This window comes from Physeter macrocephalus, chromosome 18 (genome assembly GCF_002837175.3).
Source record: "Physeter macrocephalus isolate SW-GA chromosome 18, ASM283717v5, whole genome shotgun sequence".
Taxonomy (NCBI): Eukaryota; Metazoa; Chordata; class Mammalia; order Artiodactyla; family Physeteridae; genus Physeter; species Physeter macrocephalus.
Window position 1 is genome coordinate 105197921 of NC_041231.1, and position 24396 is coordinate 105222316.

At 53.0% G+C, this 24396-nt stretch overlaps 1 protein-coding gene across 2 annotated transcripts in view; it reads left to right on the plus strand.

Annotated features, from left to right (window-relative positions):
- The window catches only part of LYRM4 (LYR motif containing 4), a 145675-nt gene that overhangs the window by 106890 nt on the left and 14389 nt on the right, over positions 1 to 24396 (plus strand). The window contains exon 3 of one of the 2 annotated variants that reach the window (XM_024122129.3): positions 13572 to 14013. The exons of the other annotated variant lie outside the window; for it this stretch is intronic. Within the exon in view, the coding sequence (XP_023977897.1) occupies positions 13572 to 13640 (69 nt within the window). The 3' untranslated portion in view covers positions 13641 to 14013. Of the gene's footprint in view, positions 1 to 13571; positions 14014 to 24396 lie in introns of those variants that run through there. 2 annotated transcript variants of the gene reach the window in all.

Consider the following 24396-nt stretch of genomic DNA (forward strand, 5'->3'; position numbering starts at 1 on the left):
TTCTGGTAGCATCTTTAGGATTCTCTATGTATAGTATCATGTCATCTGCAAACAGTGACAGTTTTACTTCTTTTCCAATTTGGGTTCCTTTTATTTTGTTTTCTTCTCTGATTGCTGTGGCTAGAACTTCCAAAACTATGCTGAATAAGAGTGGTGAGAGTGCGCAACCTTGTCTTGTTCCTGATCTTAGTGGAAATGGTTTGTTTTTCACCATTGGGACGATGTTGGCTGTGGGTTTGTCATATATGGCCTTTATTATGTTGAGGTAAGTTCCCTCTGTGCCTACTGTCTGGAGGATTTTTATCATAAATTGGTGTTGAATTTTGTCGAAAGCTTTTTTCTTCATCTATAGAGATGATCATATGTTTTTTTTCCTTCAATTTGTTAATATGGTGTATCACATTGATTGATTTGCATATAATTGGCCTGTAGTTTTCTTTCTTTGTGATGTCTTTATCTGGTTTTGGTATCACAGGGTGATGGTGGCCTTTTAGAATGAGTTCGAGAGTGTTCCTCCCTCTGCTGTATTTTGGAAGAGTTTGAGAAGGATAGGTGTTAGCTCTTCTGTAAATGTTTGTTAGAATTTGCCTGTGAAGCCATCTGGTCCAGGGCTTTTGTTTGTTGGAAGATAATTTAATCACACTTTCAATTTCAGTGCTTGTGATTGGTGTGTTTATGTTTTCTATTTCTTCCTGGTTCAGTCTCGGAAGGTTGTGCTTTTCTAAGAATTTATCCATTTCTTCCAGGTTGTCCATTCAATTGCCATATAGTTGCTTGTAGTAATCTCTCATGATCCTTTGTATTTCTGCAGGGTCATTTGTTACTTCTCCTTTTTCATTTCTAATTCTGTTGATGTGAGTCTTTTCCCTTTTTTTCTTGATGAGTCAGGCTAATGGTTTATCAATTTCGTTTATCTTCTCAAAGTACAATGTTGTTTTTAATGACTACATATTAAGGATATGCTTTAAGAGAAAGTTATGGGCACCTCTCTGGCAGCTAAATCAAAAATCTAATAAAAAGTAAATTAACCTGAGAAATGAAAACTCTTTTAAGATTTTCTTTGGCCAAGTGCTTGAATGTACTGGCTTTGCTCTGTTTTGGAAGGAGAATATCAGAGTTCCCCACTCGAATCTTATTTTTATGAATTTCTCCTTTCTAATAGTTTTGGCTTTATATGCTCAGCTACTGTCTTTATTTAGAGCATACAAGTTTACATCTTGTAAACTGCTGCTACATCTTTTTTGTAAATATTGCCCATTATTCAATTTAGTGCTTTTTAGACTCATTTCTACCTTGTCTACTGTTAATATAAACTGGTAATTTTTTTCCCCAGAATATGCCCAGTGTATCTTAATTCATCCCTCGATTTTCAGTCTTTATTGCTTGTGTTTTAGGAGTTTTGTCTTGTTTTGTTACCAATCCCAGCTAGTCCTTTCACATTTCATGTAACGGCTGATGGAGTTGATTTTGTTCCTTTCATCTCATTCTGTTATTTATCATGACTTGTTTTCTCTTCTTCGCTTCTTTATTTGTGTTGCCTTTATCAAGTACCTATTCATGCCTTTTTCCCCTCTTTTATTAGTTTGGGAATTCTATCCTACTTTTCCATTGTCGTTAATGATTGTCTTCTGTAGCCTGATGCTGATAATTAGAAGCATACATTTTTTACTGTGATTTGAAAAAGGATACCTGGTTTTTCCATTAAGACATCCTGTCTCCCTACACGTGTAGATTTCATAAACAAGTCCATTCTTCCCAGTTGTTTCTTTCTGAGCCCAAGTGCTCGAACAGTGCACTGCTGGTCCTTCACCTCTCCCAGCAGCTTTATGTTATAGGGCGGCCCTTTGGGTCAGATTTCGCCCGTCTGGCTCCTAGATTCCCTTAAGTGTTCTGTTCTTTTCCTTTGTCATCTCACTGGGCTTCAGGTCTGGTCGTTAGCCTACCCTGCATGGCTGCAGTTCCATACGTGACAAAAGGGAAGTGTCCCCTCCTCCCAGGGACCGGTGCCATAGTGGTGGCAGCAGCTGCCTGTCTTCATGTCCCAGGTCCCCTAATGCAGTCCTAACTCGGGAGCAGAGAGCGTCAGCCTTGTTCTCCAGTCCCTCCTTGACTGACAGAGCTCACTGACAAGGGTCCAGTGTCGGCCAGGTGGACCTTGTCCGGCCACACCCCTACCAGAGTCCCCAGGGCTGGCCTCCAGGCCCTGCATGGTCCCCTGCAGGTCCTTTTCGGGGGGAGGTTCTCACAAGCTCACCCTGCGACACCCCAGCTGCCCCCCTCGCCTCCAAGACTCATGACTGTCTCAGGGGCGGGGAGGCGGGGCCGGGGGTGGAGGGGAGCGTGGCGTATTCGGGTCTCCAGGTGCCCCGCGCCCCTCCCTCCATGTTCTCAGTAGAGCGAATGCAGACTCAGCTGGTTTTGGGGGGTGGGGAGCCGGGAACCTGGCTAGTCAGCGCCGCCTCCCAGAGTGCTGGCCTCCCGCTTCCCCTCTGCAGGGCCCGCGCCTCGGGCAGGCACCGCCTTCTCTTGGCATCATTCGCTGCTCAGCAGGGATCGGCCGAGGCACCCTCCTAGGCACGAGGCGGCATGAGGATTCAGTGTGAGCGAGCAGGAAAACCACGCGTGACCAGAGAGGGGCGATTCTAGCAGCTGAGTGGGCGGGGCGGGGCGGGGCAAGGCCCTGGCTCCTCCTCACCGCGGCTCTGCCCGCCGCCGCGTCGGCGGGGTCGCAAAAGGTATCCCCCGGGACTCGTGATGAGGACCGGCCTCCAGGCTCTCACTGGAGGGTGGCGAGAAAGCTGACTCCACACTGCTAGGTGCCAGGTGCCAGGGGCACGAAGAGGACACAGCCCCTGGTTTCCAGGAGCTCCCCAACGCCTCGTGTCGAGACAGACGCGTAGACCCATCCCGAGTAAAGGCGGCGCCGTGTGCGCGTATGGCTGGGACCAGGGCTGGGACCTGCAGAGGCCACGCCCACCGCAGCGGTCTCCAGGGCCCTGAGGCCGCATCCCAGGTCTGCTCCTTTGTGCCTGTGGGAGAGCCTCGCAGGGCCTCGCGGGGCTTGGGCAGCGCCTGCAGAGCCCGGCTGTGAGCCTGCTGGCGGAGCCGGGCTGGGACGCGGGGCAGGGGGCGCTTCCTAGGCAGGGACGCTGATCGCAGGACAGTCCGCCAGCTGCTCTTTCCTGCAGTCGTGCTGGTTACTCAGTGGGGTCGTTATCTCAGCCCATCTGTGAGAGATGGACATTTCCGAGGTCATGCTTTTAGTCCAGTTGGATGCATAAGTAAAGGGGGGGAGGAACAAGTGGAAAAGAGTAAAAAGGCAAAAAACACGTGAACTCATTAAAGTAATTTGTCTTCCAGGAAAAACACTTTTCTCCAAAATCTTGAAAAGGGGCGGGCGGGTAGACGAACGCTACCCTGGAATTGATCGTGTTTTCAGCTGAGCTACTGGAAATGAGACCGAACCTAGAGCTATGGAAACACACTGTTGGCCGTTTACAGTTGTGCAGGCTGCGTGGACACGTGGGGACACGTGTGTGGCATGAGGGTTCTAGATTAGGAACACAGGCTGTACATGTACGTGATCGTTTGTGAGCAGTGTCTTCCAGCTTTTCAAATGTAAACGTGACAAAATTGGTACGCAGAAATAAAAATAAAGTTGATTTGGGGTGGTGGGATTATGGTTGATTTTTTTATTATTATTATTTATTTTCATGCTGGGTTTATAAGCCACCATGTATTCATAGAATTAACTGAGATTGAAAGGATTAGAATTTAGAGATTTGCTTCAAGTCAGAGCACTACATATTAACCCTGTGATGTTGGGTAAAGTGACTTTACCTCTTAGACCCTCATCTCTTTAATTGTGAAAGAGACATGAGGACGACACCCACCTGCTCTACACACCTTGTAAGAATCAGGTGAGCCAATAAGAGTGCGTACAACCGTGTAAACTGTCAAGTGCTAGAGAGAGTTTAGCTATTACTGTGTCACACACAGAAGTATGAAGCTGTCCTATTCCTAGTAAAATGACCGTAGTCCGAGTTCTCTAAAGCAGTAGCAGTGAAGAAGGCCCGCCTGCTGGATTGCAGGTGCCTTAACAGAACAGAACAGCCCCAGGCTCTTTTTAAAATCAGCCGTGGCAAAAAGTTGGGGCAGGAAGATTCATTTCCGTGCACTTTCCCCTTCGCAGTTCAAGGTGAGCACATTTAAAGAGACGTCTGTGTGCTTCAGAGAAAAGCCATGTGCACCGAGGCCATCTCCCCGAGGTGGTGGGAGGAGGCTGCCGCAGTGGCGAGAAGCTCGTCTGGGCTTCCTCCTCCCCGGGGAGCCAGGGGGGCCCGGAAGGAGGTAGGTGGAGGTGGCCCTCTGCAGGCCCGCCCAGGCAATCTGGCCTGTGCACCGTGTCGCCCGCTGCTGCAGCCTGTCCTGCTCTGGGGCAAGTGAAAGCCGGCCCAGGGGAGGAGAGCCGCATGGCCTGGCCACTGCCGAGTGCTGGCCGGGCGTCTGCAGCTTGTGATTCAGAGGCCTGGCTCTCTCCCCTGTGTGGAGTCAAACTGGCAGTTGGCTTCTTGATGCCGCTGCCCCCAGCAGGTTCTTCGGGGACCAGTTATTTCATCCTCCGAGACAGTGTCCACCACGCAGTAGGTCTCCAAGGCCTGTACTGTCGGTTACATAGTGGAGACCAGTAGTGGGCACAGCAGCCCACGGTCCTGACGTTCAAGTTGATGCTTCCGTTTGGGGGTCTATAGGGTCCCTCTGGTATCAATTCTTTGCTTCCTGTGTGTCTAATTGGAGAGTGCGTTCAGTAGCCGGGCTCCAGGGACAGAGCTAAGGCTGTGTACGGTGAGTCCTCATGTCCTGCAAGGGCCTGGGAGGTAAGATTGTGAAGAGAAAGCCCCCCGCCCTCTCCTGGACCCTGTGAGCACTGAGGATACCAAGGGGCCGCCGCCCTGTGCTGGCACCGAAAGGGAAGGCCCAGCTTACTGTCCCGTCAGACCCGTGGCATCATTTCAGGCTCTGGCTCTGGCCTTCCCTTTCTCTCTGATCCAGAATAACTTCCTGATGGCCCAAAATTTGGCCATTCTGTCCAGCTGTCTTCACATCCCCTCTGCAGAGTACTGGAAGGAAAGCAGATGTGGGCCTCACGGTCAGTAGCCTGTCATTGAAAACTCTGCATCCCTTTTCATTAACAGCCCAAACCTACACCCCAGAGTCCCCGCCCCAGAGCTGACGGTCAGATGTTTACCCACCAGGGCCGCATAGGCATTGGCCCATCAGCATGAAAGCTGGCCAAGCTGGAGCTGGAAAGTAGCCCACCGAGCCAGATGGGGACCCCCGCGCGAGGGAGTGTCGGAGCAGCAGCCAGGTGCCGGGCGTGGAAGGAGTTGAACGTTTTCCCAGGTGGGGCCCTTAGCAGCTGAATGTCAGCCTTGCCCTGTCTCCCGGCCCGCAGGCACCCTGCGCTTCGAGGGGTCCCCTTCCTCCAGACAGCTCTGAGGATCCCCAGGTGTCCTTTCACATACACTTACGTGTCTCCTAGACCCTGCCAAGTTGGGGCCTGTGGAAGACGGCGGCTCTCCAGGGGTCCGCTTTAGGAGACCCGTCGAGCAGGGGCGCGACTTCAGTGCCCAGCACGGTTAGCGGCCCTTGTCCCAGCTCCCTCCCGCCTTCCAGGACCAGCTCCTCGGGGGCTTCCAGGAGCCCGTGGGCTGCTCAGGGCTGGGGATGGACGGGGGCATGTGTGCTGGGCTGGGGCCCGGTCTGGCATCGCTTCCTAGCATCTGGGCCCACTGCCCTCTCTGCGGCGCTGCCGGGCACTCTGGTTCACGATGCTGTTTGTCTCTCGGTGCCCACTGGGGCGCTCTTTCAACCTACCTTCAGAGTGAGGAAGACAGAAGGGAGCCCAGTTAATCCGATGTGCTGGGGTGTGTCGGCCCCAGTGCTGTTGAAGGAAGCTCCCAGGCCCTGGGAAGGTGAGGGCATTGCTGACCGTCTGTTCCAGTGTCCCTGCATGTTACCCAGCAGGTCCCGGCGGGGCTGTTCGAAAGAAAGAAGGAGGTCTGTGCGCCCTGACACGGAAGGATGCTGAGCTTGAAAAGTAGGTTGCAGGAGAACGCACGGACTGTGATTCCTCATTCGTTTGTTGCTGTTGTCTGCCCCCGACTTCGAGCATGAGGCTCCTGGCCTGGCCGCCGGCTGTGCTGGCCTGAGGCCCGCATGCAGGGCTGAGGGGCACCAAGCCAGGCAGCAGCGTGACCGCTGACGGACTTGTCTCTGGCAGTTTGCCGGGGCTCTCGTTGTCGCCGTCCCGGGGAAGTGCCACTTTCACTCTGATGTGACGCTCGGGCCCTGGGCTCTGCCCGCTTCCAAGAAGGGCTTGTTGACCCAGTTGCTGGCGCTGACCTGCCGTTGGGTGACCTTCGCCTGCAGGGCTTCCCCACCCACGCCGCGGGACTGCAGGCCACTGGCCAGCACACTGTCTCTGGTGTCCCCTCGTGGCCAGCGAGTGTGAGTGTGGAGGGGACGGCCAGCACCCGTCTCCTGCTTCACCCCGAGCAGTGCCCGGCACCTGCAGAGAGCAGGGCGGAGGGGCGGAGGACACAGCCCCGGCACTCGCTGACAGCCTGGCGCTTAGAGCGACACTGCGCTGCGGGCACGCTTCCTCCCCGCCTGGTCTCACAGCCTCTGCTCCACCTTCCGGAAGGGCTGGGCCCAAAGTGCACCTGGCGGGAAATATCAACCCTGGGTTTTGTTTGGTTTTGGGGGTCGTATTCACTCACTGGGGAAAAAAATCTGACCGTAATTTTAGAATAATGATGATGAGCCCCCTTAGATCAGCACCCCTGCTCACTCAGGGGAGCCGATCAGCAGCAAGGGAGAGGTGACTGCACCCTCACCCCATGTCCCTCCTGAGAAACTCAAGAGTGGCCCAGGCCGCATGGGTCCTGGAAAGCCGGCCCTGTGGTTCTGGGCCTCGTCCTTGTTGGGACCCGCACGCTGCCTTATGTGCGTGTCTGTTCCTGCAGAAGGGACCCCTGCTGGCTGCCCTCCACTTCAGGCTCCTTTGCGGCCACAGTTCTCTGAGACCTGTTAAAATGGTCTGATTTCCTTTACTCTCATGGCCTGGAAAACGAAAGAAAGAAGCCATCACATTATAGCCTGCTTTTTTCTTGTAACTGAACATCGGCCGTGCAGCAAAACAACAGAATGGCCCAGAAATCTGACAGCAGTGGGTAAGAGGGCAGCCATGTCATTCGTCATCCAGACTGGGCCCCTTGAGGTGAAAGAGACCCCGTTAGCAATCAGGCTGGGAGCCTCTGTGTGAACCGGGCGTGTGGCCACGCCAGCGAGAGTGCACACGCTTGCACCTGGGTTCTCTCTTGTCCCAGCAAGCAAGGGCGAAACACAGCAACTGTTAAACGGAACATGGGATTTAGGGAAGAGATATGAATTTGTTCATCACTCTGTCAGGGGCATCACAGAGGAAATAAGAGGTCAGCTCCTCACCACCGCCCTCCACAATAGGAATAACCAGTATCTGAACTTCAAGGCTCACAGAACAGAGTGGAAGGGGGTTGGGGGCACACAAAGAGGCTGGCTCTTCCCTGGGTTCTTTGAACTGACCTCCTTTTCAGTTGTTGGCTGAATTTTCACACATCTAGTCTGAGTGCTTCAGGTGTTCTCCCGTTGCACAAGACCATAGCAAAATTACAGGTAGCAAAGTTATGTTACTATATGTAAGCATTTTGAAAAACAGCTCTGGCCACTGAATTCTACAAAGAAAACGGTTCCTCAAGAACATTTTTAGAGGAAGGCCATGCAACCTATATTCTTAAGTTTTGGTTTCATAATGTCTCTTGTTGCTAAACAGAAAAGACTGGGAAAAATTATATATAAGTTCAGGAATCTCTTTCATTTCGCTCTTTAAAAATTATTAGGAAGCATGAAGTATGATAAAAATGGTTTATTTGAAAAATGTTTGTTAGGGCAAGTGACTTGCCAAAGGCTGTGACGGTGATCTCCGCGCTGGGATCTCACTGGGGAGAATTACTGTGTGAATTGCAGGCAGCGTGGAAAGCTGTCTGACGTTGTTCTGAAACAGAGGGGGGTGTAGGGGCCACAGACGGACGACCCTGCTCACCTTCACGGCACAGGCAGGCGGTCGGCAGAACCTGCAGGCTGACAAAGATTCATTATCTTGGTGGCTTAAAGACTGCGGGGGGAGGCTTCCAGAGCCCCGATCAAGCGTAGCTGCCCTAGGAAGGTGTAATACCATTAAAACGTGCCTCACAAGCTGGGTGTGTCAGCAGGCGCTCAGAGGCACAGGACAGATACGGTGCCGCTTCGTGAAGAGCCTGAGCTACTTGACAACGTGGGAAACGTTTTTATATTAAAATGAGCATAAACACAGTGTAGAGCAGGCTACACCAGTTACATGAAGATCACTAGGAGACTTCAAAGAAATGTTGCAGTTGCTGCAGCCGCTTCAGTAAGCCCCAGACCCCCATAAGCATGAGTTTGTGAATAAAATACTACTTCTGGATAACAGGGTCTGTTTTCTAACTCTCTCCTGTTCTGTTCATTTCTCTCTTTTAACTGAATCCCCAAAATGCTTTAATGTCTTCCTTTTCAAAATGTTCTTTTTTATTCTTGACTTCATATTCAGTCAAATAAACATTTCATTTTCTCAAGTAATTCAAAAAAAATCCTGTTGGGATTTTTATTATCATTGTGTTAAATATAATTTGGCAAAAGATTGACATTTTTGTATGACTCAGTCTCTCCGTGAACATGGTGTGTCGTTTTATTCAAACTTATTTTATATTTCTAAGTTGTGTAGTCTTCTCTGTAAAAAATCACACACATTTCTTATTAAGGTTATATCTAGGCAGGTTGGTTTTTTTGTGTGTGATGGTTGCTGCTGTCTTTTCTCATTATATTTTCAGTGTGATCCACTGCGAAATGGAAGGGCATGTCCATTTGAGCAATTACAGGCCTTCCAAGTACAGAAATTAAACACCAAAGGTAGAGTTTGCCTATAAAAGCCTTTAAATCGATGGTGATAGTGTTATATTGTCCTCGTAAGTTTGTCGTGAGAGCAAAAGAATCAAATACTTTTTTTTTTTTTTTTTTTTTTTTGGCTGCATTGGGTCTTCGTTGCCGCGCGCGGGCTTTCTCTAGCTGCGGCGAGCGGGGGCTGCTCTTCTTTGCGGTGCGCGGGCTTCTCGCTTCAGTGGCTTCTCTCGTTGCGGAGCACGGCCTCCAGGCACGCGGGCTTCAGTAGTCGTGGCACACGGGCTCAGTAGCTGTGGCTCGCGGGCTCTGGAGCGCAGGCTCCGTAGTCGTGGCGCACGGGCTCAGTAGCTGTGGCTCGCGGGCTCTGGAGCGCAGGCTCCGTAGTCGTGGCGCGCGGGCTTAGCTGCCCCGCCGCACGTGGGGTCTTCCCGGACCGGGGCTCGAACCCGTGTCCCCTGCATCGGCAGGCGGGTTCCTAACCACTGGACCGCCAGGGAAGCCCCCCGCATGCCGTTCTTATTTAACCCTCGCAACGGCATGAAGGCGTCTGATCGATTTGGGCCTAGGAAGTGCCTGGGGCAGCGACAGCTCTTCTTCAAGCCCAGCCGTGTGGTTCTCACAACAGCCCCGCGACACGGGTGGTGAGCATCAGACGCCCAGGCAGCCTCCCCGCCGCCCACCCTGAGCCCCGCCGCCCCGAGTCTGCGCCAGGTTGAGGTGTGTTGCACGGGAGGTGCTCCTGGCTCGGAGGAGTGAGCGGCGAGAGGAGCTGAAACCCTGGACTACGTGTCATCTCCTGGCTCCCGCTCCTTCCTCCCCAGCAGGTTATTTGTCTGATGAGTCCCAGGGCTCATACGTGTTTCAGGGCCATCCAGTCGTCCCATCTGCTTGCGGGTGAGTCATTGTTTGTCTAATGAAGTCTAATGCCATCTCGCAAAGTTTGCGGAGTAGAAGTGTGGTTGGCTCTAATGACCCATGTGTGCGTGGTAACAGCCTGACGTGGGGTGGCAGGCAGCTCGCCGTCCTGGAGGGGCCGTAACTGCAGCTGTAATTGCACTTGCTCGCCTCCTGCCCACTTCCCCTCCCCTGCAGCTGGGGCCACTTGCTCCGTCATTAGCACCGCAGGCTGCCCGCCCCCATGTGAGCTGACACGTTTTACAGCCCAATAAGTGTGACGGAACTGTTACACCAACGTTTATTGCCTCATCTCGACAGCCCTTGTGGAGATAATGTTAATATTTACTCGCTGTGTGAACTGAATATTTCCCTTACCCCTTCTGTTATTGCTCTGGGTTAATCCCTTACGGCCCTGCATTATAGCTTTAAACCCCCTGCCGGCCGAATTTAAATCATGTGGTTTTGCTTAATGGGGAGTGAACATTCTTGTTACAGTAAATGGCCCTATGGCTATTTTTATTGACTTGCCTTTATCAATTCTGTAGTTCCCCTAGTAGCTCTTCCGCCAAAGCACGTCATAATCACTTACGAGATTTTAGCACTCGTGGACACGTAGAGCCTTATAACCAGGGGTACCGGCCGCCGGTGCTGTGAATTACCGCGTCCTGACTGAGCAGGCCTGCGTGCCTGGCGCTGTCCTGGACTCTGCTGGGAGGGCAGCCAAGCCAAACAGAGCTCGAGCCCCTGCTTCCTCCTCCTCCTCAGGCACCCTTCATGCCGAGGAGCTGACACAGGCACACAAGTGGTGATAGGACAAGGCCACGTGAGTACCCCTGGGTGGCGCAGACATTGCAGTAAGTGTTCCCAGGAGAGAGGGAGCCCCTTCTGCAGAGGGGGGGACCCAGGGAAGCTTCAGCGGTCGACTCAAAGGGTGGGTGGGCTTCTGCGTGGTGGGTGTGGATCCACCTGAGCCTGAGGGACAGTCAGGTTGGGAGACCAAGGTCTCCGGCGTCCGTGAGAAGCTCATGACCCACAAGAGGGGCCCGGCCGGCCGAGGACTGGGCATAGCACACCAGGGGGCCTGGATAGGTAGCAACATGTTCATCTTTGTGCTCTCTTAACACCATTAAGATCTGTTTTCATTCCGTTTTTTCCCCCAAAGGCCATAAAAGTGTTGGTTCTGAGTGGGATTTTTAAAATCTAATTCATACTTCAGTCAAAGTGGACTACATTTGAAGGTTTGTTTTGACTTAAAAGTTTCCTAAAACTTGGGCTCTTTGGATCGCCCCAGTGCAGCTTTCTCTGGAGCTTTTCGTGGAGCTGACTGGGACCAGGTCACCCCATACAACTGCGTTTCTTGCGAGTGCACCTACCCCCCAGAGGTTCCCCCCTTTAGACTGCCGGCTATGAGAAACAAATGCTGCGTTGACCGTGCTGGTGGGGCCTCTGTTGGGAGGGCCGCACAGGAGAGCCATCGAGAGCGTGGCCGTGGGCGCTCATGGTGTCCACAGTGAGTTGGGTGGGAAGGCACGTGTTTGTTCTGGGGCGCGACGAACACGCTGCCGGCCCTTCACACAGCCCACCAGGGGGAGTGTCGGTTGTCGAGCAAAGGCGCACTTTTGGGAAGTTGTTTGGCAGGATCCATCAAGAACCGTAAAGATATTCAGACCTGTTTTCCCGATAATTCCACTTCTAGAAACCTTCTCTAAGAAAAGAAAATCAGAGATGCTATAAAAGGTTTATACATGAGAATGGTAATCCCAGGACTAAGCGGCAACTCTGCACGTGTTCGTCATGTGAGAATGATTACATAAATTAGCTTGTGCATCTTTACAGTGCAACTTGGTCAGTCACTAAAGCTATCCTTTCAAAGACTATTTAATGACATAAGGATATAAAGTTAAGTTTTGAAAAGCAAGTTATGATTCCAAATTTAAATGTTCTGTTTATATATACACACATACATTTTAAATGTATAAGTGAGTTAAAAGACTAGACAGAAAAAATGCTAAAATATTAATAGCCACGTACTCTAAAGCAAATACTGTGGGACAGAAGATCTTTATAAGTCCCAGTGTGGTTTTCTTTAAACTTTAGAAATTCACAGACCGTCTGTTAATGGTGCCTTCCCAGGTGATAGGGACATTGTTTCCACTTATCCTAGGGCACAGCACACCTTCTTGTCTGCAGTGACCTTTTTATCAATAGTCATATAGTCTACACTTAAAATTCACGATATACGTTGACATCAGTTAGGGTTTGGTTTAGTTGTATATAACAAGAAACCCAAATAACAGTAGGTTTACAAATATGGTGGTTTATTCTTCTCTCGTGTAAAAGAAAAGTTGGCATTAAGCTAGTAAGTTGGCTGGTGCGATGGCTGCGTGGTCATCAAGAAACCAGGCACCTCCCTCCTGCCTCTCATCTTCCGTGTGTGGCCCCATATCCCACTTACCTCACAGTGCTAGACGGCTGCTGATGTTCCAGCCATCAGGTTACAGTTGCCTCCCTCCTTGTCTGTCTCCCTCCTGGACTCTGAGCTTCCTGAGGGCAGGGATGGGTCTCCAGCCTCACCCGAGCACAGTCCCAGTACGGGAGGTGCCTGCCATTCATCTGTGGCCCAGCCGGGGCGGGGCTGCCCTTCACACCTCCTCCAGGGCTTGCCGGGGCTTTCATTCCACAAATGCCCGTACATCGTCTCTGCCGCAGAGCCCTCTGCTTTCCGCTTCCTTTTCTCGTCCCCTTGTCAGTGGTCGCAGGACTGCAGGACCCAGGGCCACAGCGTGCCTGGGTCACCTGCCCTGCCTTTGAGGGGCTCCCAGGCAGACCTGAATGAGCACGTGACCTCACACAGGCCCTGGGCACAGACCACCCAGGTGGTCCAGGCAGGCTGCAAGGTGGGGACAGCGGGCTTCACGGCTGCTGCCGGCTGCAAGACACGTTAGGAGGCAGAGAGCCGGCCCCTCAGGAGGTGACAGGAAGCCCGTTACACCTCCCACCGCTGCAGCACAGGCATCCTCGGCTCTGTGTCCGCAGCGACGTCCCCTGGCAGGTTCCCCAGCTGCCCCCAGGGCTCTCGTACCACGTAGGTGCCAACCATGTTGAGGGTCCAGAGGCTGTTGGAGCAGCAAAGGACGTGGAGGTCAGCTGGGAGCAGCCGTGTAGCCCTCATCCCACAGGTGAGGACGCTGAGGCCAGAGGGAGGAGGTGGACAGTGTGACGCGTGAGTGGGAGAGCAGGAGTGCAGCTGTGCTCCTCCGCCCCAGCGCGGACAGAGCACACTAGTGCCTTGTGGTGAAAGTCCACCCTCGCGGAAGAAACCGTCCCAAAGGCCAGAAATCCTGCTGGGTGAGGAGCTGCCGTGCACAGGTCTGGCTGGGCCTCACCTGGCTCAGGACAGCCCGCTGCCGGGGCCACCCAGGGCGAGAGGGAATGAGTGGGAATCTCCCACTGTTCCCACAGCGCGGGAGGCGGGGCGGGACGGTGCCGGGAATTAGCAGAAGCGAAGCTGGTGACTGCACTCGGCCCCACGGTGCCGTTTCCAGCACGACGTCCCGTGACGGCGCACATCTGCGCCTAAACGTAGAAACGCCCTTCTGAGTTTCACGGCTAACGGAGCCCATGCTTCTTGGTCTGTGTCTTCTCTTTGCCTCCAGGTACACATTGGCCAAATGTATTCGACTGACAAGCTCATCATTGAGAATCAAGAGAAGCCCAGGACCTAGGGACCAGCCACCACCGGCAGCCGTGGACCACTTTCAGCATCCATCCTGCTCGCCAAGGGCACTCCCAGCAGACCCCAAGTGGCCTCTCGCGTCAGCTTTAAATAGCTTCTCACTCTGCCTGCCCTATAGGAACTGATGAACTGAGCGAGGTTCCCGTTCTCCTGCGGCCTTAGTGACAAAGGGTGGCTGTCTCTCCTTGGTTCAAGTGTTAGAATGAAGAGCTGGAGCTCCTCAGGAGAATGTCGTGTATTACTGTGTCTCCTCCAGCCCACCCCTCCTTGTAGCTGCTCAGCACTTGTATACAGCATTCCCAGAGTTTGTTTCTTGGTCCTTGACAATAAAGAGAAGGTCCCTAGGCCTTCTATACCGGACGCACCCATCATGATTAATGCCCTTTTGTTTCCTGCTGGTTGCCGGGTCAGTGGGGAGATCAACAGGGAGGGTCCAGCCCTGAGCTGAGTCCCCCCTTTGCAAAGGCAAGTCCAAGCACCAGTAGAGATTTGGGGGCAGCGTGGAGAAGGGCAGAGCTGAAACGGTAAAGGGTGCACCCTGCAATTCAGACCTGGGCCCAGTGCAACAGCAGAGGTGGCCTGTGTGCGGATGCATACCTGGGGACAGGTACGTACAACCTGCTGCTCAGGGTGTGGTCTCGGGACTGGCGACGTCAGCCCCACCGGGGAGCTTGCTGGAAGCGCAGAATCTCAAGCCCCACCCCAAACCTTTTGAATCAGAATCTTCAGTCTGACACACCCCAGGAGACTCCAGTGTACACCGAGGTTTGAGACATGCATCCCAAAGCTCACTGACTGAGTCAGAATCACCTGGAGAGACAGAGAGTTGTTGGTGTTGTTGTTTTTTTGCGGTACGCGGGCCTCTCACTGCTGCGGCCCCTCCCGCCGCGGAGCGCAGGCTCCGGACGCGCAGGCTCAGCGGCCATGGCCCACGGGCCCAGCCGCTCCGCGGCACGCGGGATCCCCCCGGACCGGGGCACGAACCCGCGCCCCCCGCATCGGCAGGCGGACCCCCAACCACTGCGCCACCAGGGAAGCCCCGACAGAGAGTTTTTAAAAAGGAATTTCTCAGTGCTTCATACTCTGACTTGATAAGTGAGCGGTGAGGCATAGTGATTTATAAATGCATTTTAAAGCTCTCCTGGTCTTTCTCATATTGAGCCAGTTCGGGAAGCTCTGCCCTTTGAGGATGTTACAGGTGAAAACAGTATTTGTATGCATTCATCCTTGGAAACACATCAGTTAAAAACAGGGAAATACGGTAGTAAATAACTTACTTGACTTCTGGGAATTTTATGAGGGACCCAGACACTGGGAGGTTTCTTGGCTTACCTCCATAAACAGTACTGAGTGAATTCATTACTCACGTGCTTGGGTTTGGAGCAGGCTCATGTAAATAGTTACAGGTCCTAAAATAGCTTTGACTATCACCGACCTGCCACTGAGCCGCTCCCTGCGTCATTTTAATTCGCACAGTCACGTGAGCCGAGCGCGAGTGGTCTGGGTCCATGTCCTCACTCCCGTGTTAAAGGCTGTGACTGCCCGCCTTATCTGTGGATCGTAGATGTTGTCGTGATGGTGCCTTCCAAATAGGTTAAGCGTGTAGTCATTCTCTTTGGCAGTATAACGTGTGACTTCAGGATGCTTTGACCCGTGGACAAAGTCTCGTGTGCCTGTGAGACCAACCCTTGGTTGGTCCCAGATCTGTTACCCCTATCAACCCAGATCCTTGCACATCTAGGGCCGAGGTGTGAGAATGAAGGGAGACGGTGAAGGGAATGGGAGGGTGCGCCCCCCTCAGCTGACTGTCACGGGGCAGCGTCTCAGCCGGGGATCTGGCTCTGGGGCACGTTCCCCGCTGCACCAGGCAGGCGTGTGGTCACTCAGAAACAGCTACATCCGACCACTGTGCCAGCCAACGGAAGTCACCTCTGATTTACACTTATTCAGTTAAAGCAGCTGCTACTTGGAAACCTAAGTCCAGAGTTGAACCTCTCCCCAGCAATTCCAGCAGTTCTGCTGGAATTGCCAGCAGGATAGCAGCTCCACAGGACACTTCCCCCCAGGTCTTAGTCACAGAGGCAGTGGAACAAAGCAAACGGAACTCTGTCCTGCAACAGCGGGTGGCTCTTATGTTAATTAAAGCACATGGATGGGTCTGAACATGCCCCAAGCCTTAATAAACAGAGCTAACTTTTGCAACTCAGATAAAATTAACTATGCATTTGGAATTCGGAAAGGCATGAAGGAGAATTCTGTGACAAAAGCCACAAACGGATCCCTCAACTTGCCGGTGCAGGAACGGCAGGCAGCACCTTGCACTGGGTGTCCCCCGGTTCAGAGGACCCAAGGTGATGTCCGTGTGGGGAGGGCCGCTTGTGTAAAGCACTCCATTTGCTCGACGAGGCCCCACCTGAGGCCTTGGGGTGAGGACACTGACCGGAGGACGCGCCCTCCGTCCCGGCCCGCCTCCAGCCTCCGGAATGTGTGGCTGTCCTAAAGGCGGGATTCCGGCTGAGGACGCTTTCCAGGGTCAGCGCTGAGAAAATAAGAAATACCACAGTATAAGCCAACTTCTCCTGAGACGGGCACCAAGCGTGCTGGTTTCTAGACTTTCAGAGGTAACGCGGGCTTGGTCTGGCTGTAATGCTTCGATGCTGGGAGACCAAGCACGTGGCTTTTGTTCTCCAGATGGAGCTGGCGTAGCTCGCTTTACCTCTACCTGCTGCCACCAAGCAGCTGTCACCTCCCTCCCTCCATCCCCAGCCTCACCCAACATCTCAGGTCCCTGAGCACAGCAAATGTGCCACCCAACATCCAGGAGCAAAGGCGACAGGCCGGAAGGAGCCACAAAGATGACAAACCTCGGACCAGCAGACACTGGAGATCAGCTCAACCCCCGAGCCCACAGGTGTGAGAACTGAGACCCTGAGCAGCATCTCCGGTCGGTGATGTGCAGGCCCCGCCCTCTCCCCGCACCCTTCGCTCATCTCATCTGTTCAGTGTTGGCTGGGAGCCAGCCGGCGCCAGGGGCCGGGGACGCAGCAGCGACCAAGCCCCGGCCCTGCCTTCAGAGCCCGCAGCCTCGCAAGAGGGTTACATGAGAAAACAGCGGGTCTGCCGAGCGCGACAGATGGGGAAGCAGGTGCTGCAGGAGGGGACGGGGAGGGTCAGGGGAGGCCTCCCCAGGAAGGGGGCTTTCAGATGAAACGAGAGGCGGGTGGCCTGGGCAGCGGGCAGGGAGAGGAGCTCTCCAGGCGGGAGGGGCAGCGCATGCGAAGCCCTGAATCAGGAAAAACAGTGCAACCCGAGGAACTGAAGGAAGCCCAGGATGGCTGGTGGCGAGGCTGGGTCGGGAGGCGGGGACCCGAGGACTGCAAGAAGCTAGTGGGGTTTTTAAGCAGGATCTTGTCTGTATTTTAAAAGGTCACATTGCTATAGCGGGAATAGATTGGGGGGATGCGGGGAGACCAACTTTTGGTGGGAGAAATGGCGGGGTCAGATTGAACACTTGTAATCCAGGCAAGAGATGGCGGTGGCTTCACCTAGGCCAGTGATGTTGGAAACAGTCAGCACCACCCTGAGAAGAACTTGCCTTGGCCAGGGTGCTCCTCCCAGGGGGCAGGGGACACGTGGGGCAGAGACACCCTGCAGAGCCCCCCAGGCCAGTCTAGCTTAGGTCAGTTGGCTTTAGCCACCCCTTAGCTCTGTGATAAATAATTAACTCTTGTCTAAGGCACTGAGCTTTGGGGTGGTTTGTTATGAAGCAGTGACAAACTAATACAGAGAACTAGTAGAAAACCTTAATTTATTACTTACTCAGGGCCACAGAGCAAACTTTGAAGAGTAGGCGGGCAACCTCAGCCGAAGCTGTGGGTCTCCTGTGCAGGGCCATTTCCACGAGTATCTTCAGGGCACAGGTGTCACATGTCTTACAGACAAAAGGGCTTGCTAACTACTGGACCCCACTGCGGGGTACATTAAGAACAAAACAGAACCAAAAAGAGAAAGAAAAGAAAATAGAGTCAACAGGACTACCGACTGGGTGGATGTGAGGTGTACGGGGGCGTAAGGGGCGTCCAGGAGGAGCCCCAGGTTTGGGGCCAGGGTGGCTGAGCAGACGTAGGCCACCACCTGAGACAGACAGACAGACGTAGGCCACCACCTGAGGGGACACTGTCTGACGCTTTCTCCTCCTGCTAGGTCCAATCAACTTCAAGTTCAAACAGAAAGACTAGCATCTACAAATGTGTCTCTTACCTCCAAATGTTGAAAATGTCATTTCTGTAGATTCGTTTTATTAAAAAAAAAAAAAAATCCACTGGAATAAAGCAGCTTGAAAGACCCTTATAAAGAGACTTTCCCCTTAGCTCACTGAAGAACAAATATTCTCCTTCTATAGGTTAAAGCCTATAGATATATGTCATCATTGGGAACAGGGGGAGTAGGGGAAATTTTTCCATATTTAGCAAAAGGTGACACGAGATTAAAAAAACAAAGGGCTGAGGAAAGTTGGTCGACATATTCTGAGAATGTGCTTCCAAGAATGAAACTAAAAGGCACCGTAAAACCTCAACAAGTATACAGAAAGTACACAAGTACATTTTAGAACAGAAGGGGCTGCTTTTTTATGAGGCACTTCATGCAAACTGTTGCCTGCTTTCTAGATGAAAGGATAGCTCAGGTATTGAGGCCAGGCTACACTTGTAGCAACAGCTGAAGAAATGACAAGCACTCAAAAAGCAGAAGGAGAAAGCATTTCCTACCCCAAGGATCATGTTCTCTGAGCTTGGGACGGTGTCTTCTGGACCCACCCACGGTCATGGACACAGAGTGCCTTGAGAAATGTGGTCCGAACCCAGATGACCAGATCTTGATTGCAGACAACCACGGGGACGGTTTGGAGAACATTTTCGAAGTTCTGCCTGTTAAACTGTGCAGTGGCCCCATGACGGTGGTCATCGCGTGACTCCGCAGCCACGGGAAGCAGCCGCGCCCTCTGGGTCATGGGCACGGACACAGCTCGTGAGGTGAGCAGACAAAGGGAGCAGCCCGCAAGGACTTGTGCTCCGTGCTTCCCGGGGGCTCGTCTCGTGTTTGCTTTGTGACAAGAGGATCTGGCACAAAGCTGGAATTTGGTGGAGAAAGAAGGCTTTTTCTCTGACCATTTGCCCAGAATCTCTATGGACAATTGTTCACCTCACCCCTGAGAACAAATAGGGTTTTCCCTTTTCAGTCTGTCTGCAGCCCTTCTCAGTCCTTCAGGGAACCTTTCATGGAAACGGCTTCTCGTGCTGAAATCTGTTTGGGGGGTAAGATAGATGCTCTTGCTTTTAGCTTGAGGGCAAAGCTTTGAGTCCAAAGACCCTCAAGAGAGAACCCAGAGGAGAACTCTGAGATGAATCTGTCTGTGTCTCTACCTGGAGGGACCACCGACACCATAAGAGCGACAGCAAAGAAAGTCGGTGCCTTATTGTCTTGAAATTAGACCACGAGCAAGCGCTGACACCAGTGGAGCTGGAATTGAGCTTGTTCTCAGACTCGACATCCCTGTGCTGACCCAAGGGCCGTGTCAGTCATCGGACATGCTGGATGCCCCTTCCAGAGGAGCTGGACTTCCAGGGGTCTAGGCTCGGCAGGAAAACGGCTTCCTGTAAATGACATGCATCCTTTTCCTACTAAAGTGCTGAGCTGTCATAGGAAGTTCAGTGGTGCGAAATAGAAACGCTTCCCTCTCATCAGCCAGAACGTTACAGAGGGTATCACCTAAATGTCAGCTAAACATTGTTAAACTATTTCAGTAGAACTTCCCATCAGTTACTAAGTGAACTCATGTGACTTCATCTGTCTTGAATAGAGAGACAGTTCAATAACAGTATAACTGGTTCTTAGTTTTTAAAGGAGTATTTCATTTAGGTGCATATGTGTGGTATATGAAGCACATATAGGATATATGATGAAGGACTCCAGTATTAATGCTAAGAGTCTTATCAAGATTTGCCAAATAAACTCTTCCACTCACACTTCAAACACTTCAAACAGAGAGTGTTCACTGGAAAGGTAACATATTTAGGATTATTAATTTGCCAAATTTTAACATGTATTTTCACTTTAAAAACACAGCCTTACACTTCTTAATGGGACTCTACAAACAGAAGCTGGTTCAAAGAGGTGAAACGATATATCCGTAACTCAGACTGCAAAAATAAATAAAACAATTCTTTTAAAAAAAAAATGGAAGACAGGAATATGGTGTGATGGGAGGAATGCAGATGGTGGGAGGGGGAAAAAAAAAAAAGCCACTGGGTAGGACAGCCCGAGACCTGCGGATGCTGTTGCATTTGTGTTCGAGGGGGTCAGCGCTGGCCAGACCCCCGATGACCTTTCTAGCTCTTAAAGCTTGCCATTAATCAAAAGGAAAGAAACCATCCTCGAGACCATCTGAAAGCTAGGGGTTGGGTTGGGTTGGGTTTTTGTTTTTCCTTTGGCCACACCGCCGGACATGCGGGATCTTAGCTCCCTGACCAGGGGTTGAACCCGGGCCCCGGCAGTGAAAGCGCTGAGTCCCTACCACTGGACCGCCAGGGAAGTCCCTGAGTGCTAGTTTTTGGCACAATTCAGCGAGAAATCTTCAGGATCCGCCCCCAGCTTCCTGCGGAACTTTGGTGCTGTCTGGGGCTGGCCAGAACATTCAGCCCAGCCCGTGGTCCATACGGATATGAATTTGGGATTAACTGGACAGTGGAGCCAGCGGGCCCTCCGCAGAGGCCCAGGGAACTCATGGGTGGGCCGGGGGGAGGGGGGCCCTCGGCCCCTCCGAATCCTCACCAGCCACCAGTCCGGTGTGTGACCCAGCAAGTGTGTCTCCAGCTCCTTCTGAACTAACAACTTGTTCTCGCTGGCTGCTGCTGGCTTCTGCGATTCCTACAGCAGAATTTGGACCCAGCTGCAAAAGAAAGGGGACATCGGGCTCTTGCTTCCCCAGCAGTAACTGTTCCCTCACATGTCTTCCCAACAGGCGCAGGGTTAAAAAGAAAGTTCTGAATGTACTCAAGGCAGAGCGAGCAGTTTGGGGTGGAGGCGCATGTGGGCGAGGGCCCCCTGCCCCCGAGAATCTGACCTCATGGCTGGGGAGCCCAGCACGTGGAGAACAACCAGAGGAGACCAAGCGCCGGCCAGGCCGCGAGAGCAAGAGAGCAGCAGGGGCCAGAGAGAGCCCAGAGACCCTGGGGCTGGGATAAGCCTCGGGGGAGAGCGAGAGCCGGTGCAGGAGGGTGGAGGGCGTGTCAGTTAGGGGGCAGCGGCACCCCCGCGGTCAGCGCTTTCACTGCAGGGCCCAGGTTCAGTCCCTGCTCAGGAAACTGAGATCCCACGAGCCGCGCGGCGCAGCCTAGAAAGGGAAAGGAAGAAAAAGGGAGGCAGCACACCGGTGAGTGTTCGCTGGAACGGGGAGCAAATCCTGGTCCCTCGCCGGCTTCCTATGGGAAAGTAAGGACAGGGCCGCAAGGTCGCCCAAGCTACAGACACCCCAGAGAGTCGTTCCTTCCTTCATCCTCCAGCTCTGCCTCCTCCTGACGGCACCTCTAAACTTCTGTTTCCTCAGCTATGAGATGGAGCTGGTCACATCCTGGACTTACAGGGCTGCTGTCAGGATTGTAGACACATAATGCACGTAAAGTTCTCCTACCGCGTTTGCTACCGGGTAAGCCAGCGGTAACTGGTAGCCGCTTTATCGTTCGTTCAGAAACTGTGTCAGACGCCCTAGGGGAGGTAGAGATGGGCCAGATGTGGAGTCTTCCCTTAATTACAGTACATTTAGCACCGTGGTGAAGACGTGTGTAAATGGCTAAGGGGCTAAGTTACCCGGGAGAGTGAGAGATCAGGTAGTGCTGGGGGTGGGGAGGGGGTGGGATCCAGAAGGAGAATTGCTTCCTCTGAGCCACAGGTTCTGGGCTGAGCGGCCTGAGTCTTACCCGGTGGGAGAGGGCGCGTTTAAGCAGGGAATGGTGTCTGCAGCAGATTCACTGGACAGTGAGGCAGAGGACGCCCGTGAGGGAAGAGCTGGCCAGGAAATGGATGCCATAACGTAGACTTGAGGGGGCTGCAGCCTGGCTGAGGACAGTGGTGGTGTGAACGGGATATAGAGGAAAGAAGGAATCCAAGTGACAGGCTTGATGAGAGACTGGAGACACAGGAGAAAGCAGGGAGTGAAGGAACCCAGATGCTTCAATCCTGAGACACTGGCAGGGTGGCCGCGCCTCGCTGAGATGCTGAGATGCAGGGCAGCGTTGCAGCCCCTTAAGGCAAACGCGCGTCCACACGCACACACTCCGCGGCTGTCCATCGACATGTCACATCATCGTGTGTGTGTTTTATTTGCCGTGGAGACACTTTGGGGTATCCGCTGTCTCGCGAGAGCCCTCCTGGCCCCTCACAACAGGAATCGGGGGCTCCGACAAGCATTTTGCGTCGCGAACCTTTCCCCACGTCCAGCCGCAGCTGATGGGACAGGGATGGACCCCTGACCCAGAGTGGACCGAACTTTTTCCCTTAGAAACTCAGCACTGGGGGTGAGAGTTCTGTTTCTACCTGAGCTGTGTGCTGGGACTCAAGCGACAGACTCGGGAGGGACAGAGCGGACTTCGATCGCTCCTGGAGACAGAGGCAAGGAGAAATCCAGGCTGCAGGGAGAGAAGACGGCAGCACACAGAGCAGAGACAGTGGGGCAGAGACCCTCCAGATTCCAGGAGCGTCGCATGGGCCTCCAGGCTCCGAGAGGCCCAGCTGCCTGTTTGTTTGTTTGTTTGGTTGGTTTTGGCTGTGTCAGGTCTCCGTAGCTGCGCGCAGGCCTTCTCTAGTTGCGGCGAGCGGGGGCTACTCTTCGTTGCGGTGCGCGGGCTTCTCATTGCGGTGGCTTCTCTTGTTGCGGAGCACGGGCTCTAGGTGTGCGGGGTCAGTAGTTGCGGCACGCGGGCTCAGTAGTTGTGGCTCGTGGGCAGGAGCGTCGCATGGGCCTCCAGGCTCCGAGAGGCCCAGCTGCCTGTTTGTTTGTTTGTTTGGTTGGTTTTGGCTGTGTCAGGTCTCCGTAGCTGCGCGCAGGCTTTCTCTAGTTGCGGCGAGCGGGCGCTACTCTTCGTTGCGGTGCGCGGGCTTCTCATTGCGGTGGCTTCTCTTGTTGCGGAGCACGGGCTCTAGGTGTGCGGGGTCAGTAGTTGCGGCACGCGGGCTCAGTAGTTGTGGCTCGTGGGCTCTAAAGGGCAGGCTCGGTAGTTGCGGCGCACGGGCCTAGTTGCTCCGCGGCATGTGGGATCTTCCCGGACCAGGGCTCGAACCCGTGTCCCCTGCACTGGCAGGCGGATTCTTAACTACCGCGCCACCAGGGAAGCCCCCCAGCCGCCTTTAGATGCCACAAGAGAGCCCGGGATCCAGCACACCAACGCCACACTTGCTCAAGCTGGCTTGAGTTCGTTTCTGTAACTTGCAGTTTGGAACACTGACTGATGCTGTGTTTTATTGAAATATGGGGCCTGCAAGAAGTTAGTTCATATTTCTTCGTAGGTAATTTCCCCAGTAAAAAGGGAACTTGGTCCCAGTGTCAGTCCCTCAGAAGAAGCAGGGAACGGGAACTCTGATGACAGGACCCAGGTCGGAAGGAGAGGGAGGTTGGCCTCTTGTCCAGATGTGAAGAGCCTAGCTGTCTAGGGCTGCACCCCTGAGAGGCCCAAGGAGGAGAGGAGGAGCAAGGACACTCTCCTCCCCCTCCTGTGGCTGAGCCGCGGAGACGCAGTCTCTTCTGTGTCTGTGTCTGTTGCAGCAACCGCGGGTCTGGGTCAGACAGTCCTGGGTTCAAATCCAAGCTCAGCCTCTCTCTCTTTTTTTCTTCACTTAATTTTTGTTTTATATTGGAGTCGAGTTGATGTACAATGTTGTGTTCGTTTCAGGTGTGCAGCAAAGTGATTCAGTTACGCATACACATGTGTCTATTCTTTTCCAGATTCTTTTCCCATAGAGGTTATTACAGAGTGTTGAGTAGAGTTCCCTGTAGCACACAGTAGGTCCTTGTTGATTATCTATTTTATTTATAGTAGTGTGTACACGTCAGTCCCAAACTCCTAAGTTATCCCTCTCCCCCCGCCACCCGCCTTTCCCCTTTGGTAACCTTTGGTTTGTTTTCTACGTCTGTGAGTCTGTTTCTATTTTGTAAATAAGTTCATTTGTATCACTTTTCTAGATTCCACATGTAAGTGATATCACACGATAGTTGTCTTTCTCTGACTTAGTACGATCATCTCTGTGTCCACCCACGTTGCTGCAAACGGCATCATTTCATTCTTTTTTATGGCTGAGGAATAGTCAGTCCACCGTCTGTATGTACAAGCCCGGCCTCTTGCTCAGTGGGCACATCATCCAACCCCTGCGAGCTCAGTTTCTCCAGCTATAAAATAGGAGTGATGCCCATCTCCTAGAGTTGTGTTGGAGTCTCTGAGGTACCCAGTAAATAGCGCCCAGCCTCCCAACCCAAGCCTCGCACCATCTAAGAAACAAGGAGAACAAGGTCAGTAGGGACAGAATGTCGTCTTTCTTACTGGTGTGGCCCCAGGGGCAACGCTGCCGAGCTGAGAGCCAGCACGGGTTATAAATGAATCCCTTTTCCCTAGGGGACCCTCCCAGCAGGAGAGTCGCACACCCTAGCGGCGGCCCCCCACCCGCAGACGGACGGGTGACGGATGAGCTCACACGGCCGG